This window comes from Nyctereutes procyonoides, unplaced genomic scaffold, assembly GCF_905146905.1.
Source record: "Nyctereutes procyonoides isolate TBG_1078 unplaced genomic scaffold, NYPRO_anot_genome, whole genome shotgun sequence".
NCBI lineage: Eukaryota > Metazoa > Chordata > Mammalia > Carnivora > Canidae > Nyctereutes > Nyctereutes procyonoides.
In genome coordinates, this window is record NW_026575049.1 from 20085302 (window position 1) to 20099545 (window position 14244).

The 14244-nt window shown below is 50.2% G+C and overlaps 1 protein-coding gene across 1 annotated transcript in view; it reads right to left on the minus strand.

The window, feature by feature from the left end:
- TBC1D22A (TBC1 domain family member 22A) overlaps positions 1–14244 on the minus strand; it is a 333790-nt gene that overhangs the window by 33262 nt on the left and 286284 nt on the right. The window contains exon 12 of the mRNA XM_055328852.1: positions 3007–3102. Within this exon, the coding sequence (XP_055184827.1) occupies positions 3007–3102 (96 nt within the window). The remainder of the gene's footprint in view (positions 1–3006; positions 3103–14244) is intronic.

A 14244-nucleotide genomic window follows, 5' to 3' on the forward strand; every position in this document is an offset into this window, starting at 1 on the left:
CAGTGTGCACGCTGCTTCCGGGCCGCAGTCCCAGGAGGCCGGCAGGACAGGAACAGCCCAGCTGGGTGCCACCCTCTCCGCCAAGCACCAGGGTGGGCTTGCCGGGCCCCAGAGGCAGGGAAGGCTGGCTGTAATGGAGGACCAGCGGGCAGGGGCTGCTCGGGGCTGCCCTCAGACCCCAGGATCCTGGGGTACCAAACGAAGCAGCTTAGACTTTAGGGGATAAAGCAGATATAGTTTTAGAGTGGCTGACTTTCAACTATTTTGTGTGCTCTGTGTATCAACCAGCCCAAGATGCCCGCGAAGCCAACACCCGAAGCTTTACGACACCTCCCATCAGTGAGAGGAGCACCTCAGAGGGAGCACGAAAAGCATCACGAACAAGTCTGCAGCCCTGGAGCAGGGCGGGAGCCCCGGCAATGGGAGCCACGCCAGATCTCCGGCCACCGGATGCCCTGGGGCCAGTCCTTCATGGCTTATAGGACACATGTGCCTAAAGCGGGGTGCAGAGGCACAGCGGCTCCCTCACCCACCCTCTGTGCCAGGAGCTCTCTTGCTGGGAAACATTCTGCCCCCCAGAGGCCTGGGAAGAGGCAGAGCCTGCCAGGTGCACCCCCAGGGAAGGGCCTTCCATCCAAAGACCCAACAAACCCTCGTTAGGAAAAGGCAGAAGGGGGAGAGAATCTGGGCTGTGAGCACTGAGGCTCAGACAGCCGGGCCTGGCGGAGATGGGCATAGGCAGTCAGTGGGAGAGCCATGCTCTGGCGCCCGCAGGAGGGCAGGGAAACTGAGTCATCTGCAGGGTTGGGGTGAGCAGGATGGCCGGTCCTCCCAGACCAGTACAAAGCTCCTGGGCACTAGGGCTCAGGGCAGGAGTGAACGCACACTCCAGAAGGGGCCTCCCTCGGTCCACAGGGCCCAGCGCCCCCGCGGCCCCAGGAGGCCCTGAGGACGTTCACAGAGCAGACACAACCAGACCTCCGGCCTAGGCAAGTCTCCAGGGAACTGAACCGAGGCGGCAAAGCCCATCACCCCGTCCCTGGCACCCGCAGCAGGGGGCCTGGTGGACACCAGAGTGTCTCCTAGCTCCTGGGAAGCCTTCCTCCTCGGGAAGGATTCTGTTCCTATGGAAATGACTTACAGCAACGCTCATCTCCCAAGGGGCAAGTGACAGGTCCGCACAGAGTGAGAACGAGGGCTTTTAGCCTTTTCCCTGGAACGTTCTCTGCCGGAGACTTGGGCTCTTGGTCTGGGTCACTCTGGCCATCTGCCCTGGATGCACTCACTGTCCTAAAATGTCACCGTTGCAACCTCCATTTCCTCCCACACTCACCAGGGCCCCGGGGGCTCTTTGTTTCACTCCTGTTCTCCTATTTCCTCTCCCATTTGGTTCAGGCCTCCACAACACCCTGCCGTGTTTGTACCATGCGCTCCATCCAACCCCCTGCCCCTGAAGCCCCGGCTCCTCCCCTGCTCCCCACGCTAATCTCAAGCTCCTGAGCAGGACTCTGGGAAGGCTGGCAACCCACTTCAGGCAGCTGCCCAGGCCTATCTTCTGACCAGCACTGGGCATTGTCTCCAGCCAAAGAGCAAACACACAGGCTTCTAGAAACAGTGGTGAAATGTGGTGGCTAATGAACAGTGGGACTTGGCATCACAACTCCCAAGCCGCCAGGATCGCTGCTGCCTGGGGTCACCTGCCACGCGGTCCCCTCACGTGGGCTCTGTGAGGAGTGGGAAGACAGGCAGCCCAGAAGGGGCAGGGGCAAGGCCGGCCAGGCACCCCCCAGACCTGCTCCCACTGTTGTCCCCCAGGGTGGGATCACAGCTCTGCGTCAGCCCCTTCGTGGTGCCTGGCACATTTCCCATGACCTGAGTCACCCCCTGGGAAGAGGGTCCTGGGGGCACTGTCCCTCTCTGGGGAGAGGGAAGACACAGAGGGCAGAGTGGCCAAGCCCCTCGTGCAAGGTCTCTCCCCCGAGCAGACCTGAGGTGCCCACCCTCAGGCACGTGTGGCTCAGGGCCACCCAGGGCTGGGGGGCAAGAGTGATTTCTGGGGCAGTGAGGAGCCTCATGTGCAGCACCCCACGGTCACAACCTCCCATCGCCCCCAAGTTCCACCACACCAGGTGGAGCCAGGAGGGAGCCAGTGAGGATCCTGGTCACCTGTTCTCACCTGGAGAACCTGGGGAGTCAGCCTAAGCACAGGGGCATGTGCAGGCCAAGGTCACACCACGGCTGGCCGCGGTGCCCCAGGGAAGCTGGGCCCTTCTCCCTCAAATAAACAGCCAGCTGTCCTGGGCCCGTGTCTGGGTCAGCCAGCAGTGTCCTCCCAAACCTCCCACACGGAGCCAGGGAGCCACAAGGCCGAGCAGACTGCTGTGACCCAGGGCTATCGGGTCCCTCACTTGAAAGCCACAGAGTGAAGTGGCCAGAGTGACCCCGGCCAGGTGGGGCAGAGCCTGGTCCCTGGTCCCCACGCTGGTGTTCTCTTCAGTGTAGCTGGGAGGCCCCAGCCTCCCAGGTCACCGGGCAGAAGGCCCCAGGCACCTGGGGCCACAGTGGCTAGCACCCAGTGGAGGGGTCAACATCACCCCTGGTTCTCGGGCCACCATGCGGAGGCCCACTTGGGGTAGGGATGAGACGGGCTGGCACTCCACCCCACAGAGCCCCAGTCGAGCACTGAGCTGATGAGTGGGTGCCAGTGTGGCTCTCCACTAAGTTGTGGAGGAAAGTGGCCCAGAGAGGCTAAGCGACCCACCTGAGTCACACAGCTGTCAGGTGGCCAAGCGCCCTGGCCGTCGGCTCATGGACCAGCACCTCCCCTGACGCATCACAGCCCCGCAGCCACCCCCAGTGGCACAGCTCACACCCGGCGAGCATGGCCTGCGCGTTCCTGGGTCTGCCGAGCTTTCCAGGAGGTAAGGCTCCCAGCCCGGGCTCGGAAGCCCTGGACGACAGCGGAGAAAATGAAGCACAAACCCTTCTGAGGAGGCATTTACTTACCTGGAAATCCTTTTCTTCCAGAATTTCCTTCCTCCATCTCACCAGGAAAGCAGCGCAGACGTACAAGTGGAAGTGAGAGAAGCCCTCGGGTTCCGACTGCAGGAGAGAACACAGGGGCCGTGAGCACGCCTGCAGGACCACGTGGCCACCGGCGGCCAGTTACCCCCCGCGGGCAGAGCCCCAGGAGGGTGCAGACAGCCCAACCGTGCGTGACTTGTTCTCACCCCCTTAACATAAATCCAGGCTTCTGATTGAAGAGGATGCGAGCAGGCTGTTCCTCTGCATCTCCTGCACGGGTGACAGCCAGCAGTAATGAGGGCAGACCCGTGAGCGCACCTTCTGTGCCACGACCCGGGGTGGACACCTGCCCGCAGAGGCCGGATCACTGGCCGGGGCTAAACTGTGGTCCTTGCTCCCCCGAGGGCGCCCCCAGGGAAGTGAAGCCAACGGAAGTGGTGGGCTGGCGGAGTGTAGAGGGGCTCCACGCACCTGCTCCTTCCCCACCGCTCCTCAGCAGGCCAACGCCCCCTTCCCACCAGGGGTTCAGCTCGCCCCCTCTTCAGGGCCCCCCCGCCTCCCGTGCCTGGCCTTAGTTCAGGTGCATATCACCAACTCCTGAAACCTGGCTTTTCCCATCCTCATACAACAGAGTTGGGTTACAAATCAGTAACCAAAGAAAGCTAAAAAGTCCCAACAAATTTAAAATGAACCACATATGTTTATAGATTTTAAAAACATGCTAATAAGTAAGCTATGGTTCAAACAAGTAAATCATAAAATGAGGCAGAAAATTCTTAGAATTCACAGAGAGTGAAGAGATTATTCAGCTGCAAAACGCAGCTACAGTAGGGCTCACAGAAGAAAGTTCACAGCTTCAAATGCTTGCTTGTGTTGAAAATGAAATATAAATATGGTATTAGTCTCCAGTAGGATCCAGCCACAAGGGCAGCAGGGATTCAAAGAAAGCTGGGGCAGTATGAACACGTTTGAAAACTCAGATGACAAATTCTTAGAGAAAGAAAAATTTTGGGGGGATGCCTGGGTGGCTCAGTGGTTTAGTGCCTGCCTTCAGCCCAGGGTGTGATCCTAGAGTCTCCGGATCTAGTCCCACATCGGGCTCCCTGCATGGAGCCTACTTCTCCCTCTGCCTGTGTCTCTGCCCCTCTCTCTCATGAATAAATAAATAAAATCTTAAAAAAGAAAAAAAAGAAAAATTTTCAAAAATTGTGAAAAAGTCTGAGGAGTTTAAAATCTGAATCAGGAATCCACATATTCCCACAAGGAAAACAGCAGGCCCAGGCTGTTTTCCAGGGGATGCCAAGCGAGTGTGCCAAGGGGGGCAGATGTCCTAGTCTGATAGGAGTCTGAACGTGGAAACAGGGAGAAAGAGGCAGGCACACACTTCCTGCTTAACCTGGACACAGAGGCAGTTCAAGAAAGGACGAGAGGCCAGTCTCACTAACATGGATGTGGAAATGCTCTAAATGAAAGATGAGCGAACGGAACCTAACTGCAATGAAAAAATATAATACACTGTGACCAGATTGAGGTTATCTGGGAACGCAAGGTTGACAAGACATAAGGACCTGAGTATACAGATGTCACTCATCCCATGAACAGATGAAACAGAAACGATCTTATCACCTCCACCAGTGATAAGCATCTGACGAAGTTCCATAAATACCCACGGCAAGGACTCTAGTGAATTAGGGCAAGTGCTCTAACCTGCTCTGTGTTATTATTTACCCAAAAGACTTAGGGGAAAGCGGGCTTCATTATCGGGGCTGAAGCATGCAGAGCAGGCGTCCCTGCTAGGTAAGGGTGTGTGGGAGGGTCGTGCCTACACCGTCAGCACTTCTCGGAATGCAGTGAAGTCAGACTCCAGCTCCAGTGTCTCTCCTTCCCTCCTCCCTAGCACTCCGCACTCAGCCCTCCTGCCTGCCGGGGACCTCCACGTCTCGTGTGGTAAGAGAATGTGATTTAGGGGGCGCCTGGGGGCTCAGTCGGTTAAGCATCTGACTCTCGGTATGGGCTCAGGGTCATGGGATAGAGCCTGAGTCTGTTTAAGATTCTCTCTCTCCCTCTGCTCCCCACCAACCCAGTGCGCTCCCTCACTAGCACGGTCACTCTCTCTCAAATAAATAAATAAATCTTTACAAAGAGAATTTGATTTAGATGATGCTGATTCTTTTGTTTGTTTAGATTTTTTGGAGTAGAAGACAATTAGCTTCCACAAATGCCCTGTTAGGTAGCACAGTTAGAGATCAAACGCACCCTGGAGCCAGAGAGTGCCTAGGTTTGAGCCCTGGTTCTGCCACTTATTAGCTATGTGATCAAGACAAAGTATCTGGCCTCCTTGTGCCTCAGTTTCCCCATCTGTGAAATATTATGAAGATTAAGTAAATTAAACAATGTAAAGTACGTAGGATAATGCCTGGAACACAGTAAATAGTATGCAAATGCCAGCTATTGTCACCAGGTGTGTGTTAAAACAGTATATATTCTGGAGTCCTTGGATACAATATCCTATGTGTGTCCATCAGGTATATTTAATCAATAGTGTTGCTCAGATCTCCTATAAATCCTTATAGACTCTGTCTCTTTGTGAGCTATTAACAAGAGAAGTGTGTTAAAAAATCCCATTACAACAGTGCATTTGATTTCTCCTTACAGTTCTGCCGATCTTTGGTTTATGTATTTGGAAACTATGTTATTACATGCATACAAATTTTAAATTATTTTATCTTCCTGGTGTAGTGAACATCATGAATATACATGATCTCCTTTATCACAAGTAATGATTTTGCCTTAAAGACTTTTGGAAGGGGGGGGCCAAGGGTATGATATAACCATAACTACTTTCAACTTTTGTTGGGTACGTTTATCTTAAGCAGCTCTTTTTGAGATACAACTGACATACAATAAATTTACATATTGAAAGTATATAATTGTCTAGGTTTTGATATATGTCTACACCTGCGGAACACTTCCTCTACTTCTGTACAGAGAGAACCTATGACGTATGCTTTTGTCCAGCTACCTTCACTGAGCACTATTACTTTGCGACTCAGCCGTGTTGCTGCATGGCCACCGCCTGTGACTGCTCAGTAGTATTTCATTGCTACCTGTGAGTGCTTGTTCACCAGAGCTGCTTGCCTGTTGACAGACACGGAGTTGTTTTGGGTTTGGGGCCACGAGAAATTCAGCTGCTGTGAATGTCTGTGTACCAGTCTTTGTATGGCTATATGCCCTTACTTTTGTGGGATAAATACCGAGGAGCAGAAAGCTCATCACATGGTAGCAGTACTTCAACTTCGAAGACCCTGCCCAACTATCTGCAAGGTAACTGCACCACTGGACATTTCCACCAGCAGCAGAGGGAGTTCCTGTTCTCACTCCATGGCCAATAGATGAAATGGTCAGTGTTTTTAATATTAGCCACTCTCGTGGGCAAGTGGTAGGATCTCACTGTGGTGTTAATTTACATATTTATATTCCTCTAATGACTAATGATTTTCAACATCTTGAATGTACTTATAGACATTCTTGATGGAGTGTCTGTTCAGCTTTTTTCCCTGGGTCGTTTGTTTCTATTGTTGAGATTTGAGCAACTTTCTGGATACTCTAAATACAAGTCTTTGATCAGCGACGTGCTTTACAAACACTTCTCTCTGCCTATAACGTGTCTTTTATCCTCTTGACAATGACTCTTGAAGAGCATGAATTTTAAAGTTTGATGACATTCAATCTATCACTTTGTTCTTTTATAGATCTTGCTTTTGGTGTCATTTCTAAGAAATCTCTACCTAACCCTAAGGGTGTAAAGGTTTTCTCCTGAAATAGTTTTAAGCTTTACATTTAGTTCTGTGATACATTTTGAATTATGTTATACGAAAAAAATGTTATAAAAATGTTATACATTTTGTATATGGTGTATGGTAGCAGTTGAAGTTCATTTCTAAACACACGGATATCCAACTGCTCCAGGATTTGTTGAAGACTATCCTTTCTCTGCTGACTTAACAACCAGGTAGTGCTAGTCCTCTAGTTTTGTTCTTTGTTAAAGTTGATTTGTCTATTCTAAGTGTTTTGCACATCCATAAAAATTTTAAAGCCAGTCTGTCAATTTCTCCAAAAAGCTTGCTGGGATTTTACTGGAGTTGCACTGAATGTATAGATCAATTTGGGGGAATTGTATCTTAACAGCATTGAGTGTCCTGACTCATGAACACGGTATAGCTTACCACTGACTTAGGTCTTCTTTAATTATTTGCAGCAATGTTTTATAGTTTTCAGGGTACAAGTCTGTTGCATCTTTTGTTAGATCTTCTCAAAGCAGCTTATATTTTTGACACAAACTAGTGTTTTGAACAAAAATAAACTTAAAGTTGATTAAAGACTTCAATGTGACAGCTAAAACCATAAAATTCCTAGAAAAAAACATACGCAGTAATCTCTTTGACACCAGCCATAAAAACATTTTTTCTGGACATGTCTCCTCTGGCAAGGGAAACAAAAGCAAAATTAAATTATTGAGACTACACCAAAATAAAAAGCTTCTGCACAGCAAAGGAAACCATTAAACAGTATGGAGGTTCCTCAAAAAGTAAAAATGGAATTACCATATGATCCAGTAATCCACTACACAAAGAAAATAAAAACTAGTTTAAAAAGATACCACATTCCTATGTTTATTGTAGCATTATTTACAATAACCAAGATATGGAAGCAGCCCAAGTGTCCATCAATAGGTGAACGAATAAAGAAGGTATAGTGTACATATAGAATGGAATGTTACTCAGCCATAAAAAAGAATGAGATCTTGCCACGTGCAACAACATGGATGGGTCTAGAGGGGATAAGCTAAGTGAAACAAGTCAGAGAAAGATACCATGTGATTTCATTTATGTGGAATTTAAGGAACAAAAAACATAGAAAGAAAGAAAAAAGACAAACAAAGAAAAACAGACTTAAAATACAGAGAACTGGAGGATGCCAGAGGGAAGGTGCATGGAGGCTGGAGAAGGGGTGAGGTAAAGGGGAGGAAGCCCACACTAATCGTGATGAGCACTGAGAAATGTACTGAATTACTGAGACATACTGTACATCTGAAACTAATATAACACTGTTAATTGTACTTGGAAGTTTAAAAAATACTAAATTAAATTTTAAAATAAAAATGGTAACTTTAAAAACTTTAATTTCTGATTGTTTGTTGCTAGTTGCTGAGATAGAATTTGCCTGGAGTATTTTTTCATCCTTTAATTGTACTCTTCCTGTGTCATGAAATTTCTCTTATAACTACTACAATATTGGATTTTTTAAAACTCCAGACATGGTCCCTATGGAGTTGAGTTCCTGCTGACTGTGATTCCTGATATATTCAGAGTAATTCTCATTCTTTTACTTTCAAATTTATAATTATTTCACTTTTTGTATTATTTTCCTTTCTTGTTTATAACTAGACTGATTTACTTTTCCCCCTTATCCTAAAGCCCTACCCTAACTATTCTGGAAGTTACCGAATTGTTTCTATTATTTAGTTATTCTATAAATGTTAACATGCATGTTTAACTTAGGGTCTAAGATTAATCATCTTTATTACCTTCCCAAACAACAGAGGTGAGGAGTATCTTCATTCCTGGCATACCAAAGATGCACACAGATCTTGTGTTCCCTAGTGAGATGCTAATATTGGCCAAGATCTTAGTTCTATCTTTGTTTTTTAACATTACAAATTCGGATACTCTTTTTAAGATTTTTATTTCTTTATTTGAGGGGGGGGGCATGAGCAGGGGGCAGTGACAGAGGCAGAGGGAGAAGCAGGCTCCCCACTGAGCAGGGAGCCCAATGCGGGACTCGTCCCAGGAACTGGGATCACGACCTGAGCCGAAGGCAGATGCTTCACCAACTGAGACCCAGGTGCTCATCAGACACTTTTTTTTTTTTTAATCAGACACTCTTCCTATCGTTGTTTCATACATCAGTGCTTAGAGCTACTCACAACTTCACCTTTTCCTGATGATTCCTTCTTGCACCTAGACCTTTCTTATGAAATCAGAAATGGAACCTTTAGCAGCTCCTTCAGTGAGAGGGTCTTTGGGCAGCAGACCCTCTCAGTATTCCTGTCTAAAAAGTGTCTTTATGTCCTTCTCTCTCCTGGAAGGTAGTTTTGCTGGATACACGAGGCCACATTGGCTCTCATTTTTAAAGAGGTTACGGCACCATCTTCTGGCCTCCACTGTTTAATGCTCCATCTGCCTGTCCTCCCTGCACAAGACACCTAACTTTTCCTCCACCTGCCTTGCAGGTACTCGGTGTTGGGTGCTCTGTCATTTCCATACACTGTCTGTCCCACCAGGGATCTCTCGGGCACCCTGAGTTCTCAGAGGAGGGCACTTCCATCAATCTGGGAGACATCATCACTCATCCCTCCTCATTCTCTTTCATTCCTCAGAGCCTGGATTGGGTAGAGTTGAGGCCTTTTCTCTAGTCCCTATTTTGCCAAAGTTCTGTCTCCTGGGAGAGGTACTTTCTAGGCGTCCCTCTTCTAGCTCATTAGTCAGCTCTCCGATGTATCACGATTCCTGGGCATCACATCCAATAAATTTGAAACCAGTCTCTTTTCTCACACCTGCCCCAGAAATTGTGCTTGTGTTTCCTTTCCGTTGTGCTTGTGTTTAGTATGCTCCTCTCCTTGATCTTAAGCCCAGTGAGCTTATTGTCTGGCTCATCTCTGATAACCCTACAGTCCGCGAGGTCTCTCTGTAGTTTTGTTTTCTCTGCGGATTCTTGCTCCCTGTGGCCTGCTTCCTTGTTCTTTAGTGGGATTCCCCCTCTGGACCTTATGTTCCTTGGAACTTTCAACTGCTGGAATTCTTTGAAGCTTGCATCAAACATGATTTTCTTCAGGGGAAAAAACTGTATTTACTTCTACCTGAATCTAAGCACACTATTAGCCAAAGACTACTTTCAACTAAATTTTCAGCTTGAAATTTTTTAGGATAAGTAGGTCATGTACATTAGGGTTCCAAACCCATATGAATCCAGGACTGTGGTAGCATCTCTAAGGGGAACCGTTTTCATTCCTCTTCCTTTAACTTCCAGGGCCAAAGCCAAGAAAGGCAAACACCAGCACCCGCTTGGTGTCTGGATGGTCCCCAGGGTTTGTCTCCCACCCGTGGCTTGCTCCAACCTAGTTGTAGACCCTAAAAATTAACTGGCTGATTCCCGGTAGGCACCTGCTTTGATGTTGCCCCCTTCTCTCTCTAGACTTACATTTTCTTATGATTCCTGACCAATGACAGTATCCTTTCCTTTGTGCTTATGTCTCTAAAGAGCACACAGGTGTCCTTCGGTGTATTCTGGGACACCAAGTTCACCACGCTGCCAGAACGAGCGGCTCTGCCCTATTGGTTTTCTTCAAATCAAAGGGACTATTAGCATTTAAAACTTCTGTGTTAGAATTGAAGCCAACTAACACTTCCAACTTGGTAAAACGCTGCAAGGGGGCCTGTAACACCCACGGCACTGACCTCTCGGTTCGCAGTTGGGTCCCTTCAGCCACCGGCACCCTGTAACCAGGATGCCCTCTCCATGGACTCTTGGCTCATCATGGTATTATTCCTAAATGTCCACTGCCTTTAAGAGAACATCCAAACTACTTAACGTGACACAATCCTCTGACATCAGGGGCCCTGCCTCCACTTCCCACCTGACATTAGACCCTCTCAATCTCCTCTAAAACACCAGACCCTTCTAACCTCACCTCCACTTTTTTCCCCGCTGCCACTCTCCCCGCAGCTAATACTTCCCGAGTTTCTCAGCCACAGAAACAGTATTCATCCCTCAAGGTCTTTCCTGTGCCTCCCAGGAGCCCGGCCAGCTGTCTGGTGCGGCGCCTGCCACGCTGCGACCCTCGAGGCTCACCTGTCCTTTCTCCCACCACCCTGGGAGCCTCTCCTTTCCTGACTGCCTATCCTTCCCTAGCCCTGTCCCAAGCCCCACAGCAGGAGCAAAGACTGAAGTCACACACACCCAAGCCCACTCACCTGGGTGCACAAGGGAAACGGGCAGGCGTGACTCTGAGAACAAATGTAAAGACATGTGCCTTTCTCTTTGCAGAGACTGAAGGTGACCAAGCCGAAAACAGGGCCCTAAGGCCTTTGGGGAAGCAGCCCTGGTGGCTCAAGACTGCTGATTAGTATTGCAAATGCTGAGGAAAGAAAGTCTCCAGGAGTATTTAGGGATGTCCCTGAACGATGACTTCTCTAAGGAACCCTGTTTACACTTTTAATTTGCGTAGGGGCCTTTGATTGAAGGGGGTGCATCAGTCAGCCTGAGCCCTGCCCTAGGCCTGCCCTGGGGCCCGCCCTCGCTGGGACTCAGAGGCTGGCTGGCCGGGTGAGCCGCTGCCCCACGAGACACCCCTGGGGGTGAGCAGGATGGTGAATGAGCCACACTTCCGGAGGCACACACCACTAGGGGAAAACGGGGTTTTACAGTGTCACTTAAATGGATTATTTGTCTTGGATGACTTGGTAAATTATCGTAAAACAGCAAGTTAATAAATAAAAAAATTCGTATCATAATGGAAAAAGGGCTCCTGCTTTAATGAAGCTTAACTCGGACAGTAAGTACCAGCAGCCACACGGGGCAGCGTCAAGAGGCTGGGTCTCAGAGGCGGTGGCCCACTGCTCACCCCGGCCCCTGCCGGCCCCACTCAGCACGGAGGGACCGAGGGACGTCCACCATCTTCCATCTTCAGGGTCTGGTACAGCCAAACAGGCCCTTCCTGACTGGTCAGCCAGGTTGACAGGCATTTCCAAAGGAGAAGCAGAGCTCTGGAGGGAAGAGGAGGTGACTTTGACGGCACCCCTGCTGCGTGTGGCAGGTGGGGGGCTAGATGACCAGGGTGCCAACCCACAGAGAAGCACACCACTGGGGACTGGGAAGGTGTCCCCCCGGTGCCCTGGGGGAACTAGGTGAGTGGGGACAGGCCACCCACGGGTCACAGCCCCTCTCTACTGCCATGTCAGCCTGCACCAGCTCCTGTCCCGCCTCCTCTGGGGCCCGCGCTCCTGCCCGCCCTGCCACACCTCCCGGCCCAGGGCCCAGCCTGCCGCGGCAGAGCCTGAGAGCTCAGCTCATGGCTCCCCTCCTACAGATGGGAAGACACGCAGGGACCTTGAGCAGCTTGCCCAGGTCATCAAGCAGGACTGCAGATGGTGAGCCGCCTGCGAGCAGCGCCCCTGACAAGAGGGGTAACCATTGGGAACCATGCTGCCCTCATGACATCGGCTCTTGTTTCGGTTGGCAGGGGTGGTGCTGGGTGGCGCCCTCCCGCCGGGCTCACACGGTCCACCAGCCACCAGGCGCTCCACCGCCTGACCCCACTCTTTCTGCACACCCCGCACACCTTCCCACCCTCTCCAACACTTCCCTCCCATCTGGAAATAAGCTCACATGGGACCGTGACCGGCCGGCCTCTCTTCCTGTGGCTTTTCCTCCCAGCAGCCTTCGAAGCTCTCAGGGACAGGGCACACGTTTTACTGTCTTGACACCCTGCACAGCACAGCACAGTCTGCGGCAGAACTCCTGGTTTCTCAAAGCAGAACTCCCACCTCTGCAGGGGCCCTGGCAACGCTGCCCCATGACCGGCCGGGTAAGCAAGGGCTTTGCCCCGGAGCGCTACGCTGAGGGAACAGGGACTAAAGATGTTCACCTCCAGGAAGCCTCCAGCACAGGGTCTAGTCCCTCGGTGCAGACCCGACAAGTCATGGGCCAGCCCCTGACCATCCTTGTAGTTGTGGGCTTCTCCCTGCCTGGGGCGAGAGAAATGCTCACCCCGGTACTCGCAGAACCATCCGCCCTGTCCTCACAGGAAGTCCTAGCCTGAGCACAGGACACAGCAGTTGGCACAGATGACATGTCACCCAGAGCTGTATGACTCCCTGGGGACCATTTTTACCCCAACAAGTGAGGACTGTCCATCATCATAAGGTGATGGGCCACAGGGAGGAATCCCCCAGGACCGCCAGGCCACCACCGAGTGGCATCTAAGAGGCGTGATATACCTGCAGGGGTGAAGCAGGTCGGGCTTCCGCTGCACCAGCCCTGGGTGACGTGTCCAGTCCCTGCACCATCCAGCCCTGCAGTGTACGTGCAGCCTGGTACCAACAGAACAGCGAGCTCAGGGCTGTGTTTGGACAGGCTTCACGCTGGCCCGCTACTTCTTTGGAAAACAAGTCTCTTAAAATGCTCGCTCAGAATAAAGTCAGGATTCTGAGGACAGGGAATTATGGAGGTCAAGGAGAAACTGTGTTCCTATAACTAATAACATTTTAAAAATCCTAAATCTCTCTAGCTGAGGAAGAGACAATCCATGTAAGTGCCCAGTTGCACTTGGAAATGACCATAAAAGAGCCCCCAGCCCACTGCAATTGGATCAGACAGCTACAATCTCCAGGTCCTAAGGCTTTACTGCCTCCAGTAAACTGTGCCTAATAAACTGGGCAGCATGACACAGAACCTGCTCCAAAAGAAAGCTGCACAGTGAGGGACACCTATGTCACTCCCGGGGGACCCCTAGCACCCAGCGCCCCATCCCCACACATATACCAGGCAGAGGTGATGATGAAAAGACATTAAGACAGGCCCAAACCATGGGCGGGCAGCAGCCCTTGGGAGTGTGGAGCTCACCGCCTTGTAGAATTTTCACTGGGGAGAAGGATGGGGGCACTCAAGAATGCATCACACCAAATAAGTGCAAGACGTTTATGGAAAAGACACAGATTCTCCAAAAGACGTAAGGGAAAACCTAACTAAATGGGAGTTATACCAAATTAATGGGAAAAAGATTCAATACTGAAAAGAGGTCAATTGCCTTCCGTTTTAATGTACAAATTCAATGTGTCTCTAATAAAAACTTGGGACATTTTTGTACCGATGAAGCTTATTCTGAAGCTGACACTGAAGAGCAAAGGACCAAGAATAGGAAGACAACCCCAAGATGAAAAAATAGGATGAAGATTTACATCCCATATTGAGGCACTCTGTGAGGCCAATAAAGACCATGTGCCCTGGGCAGAGGACGGACAGATGGGCCAGTGGAGTAGAGAGCTCAGACATATGACTGTGCTAATGTGGGTGTTAGGTCTACAGAGGATGGGTGCTACAGATCAACAAGAAAGGGTGGACTATTGCATGGAACTGAGATGCCTGGCTATATATATGGAA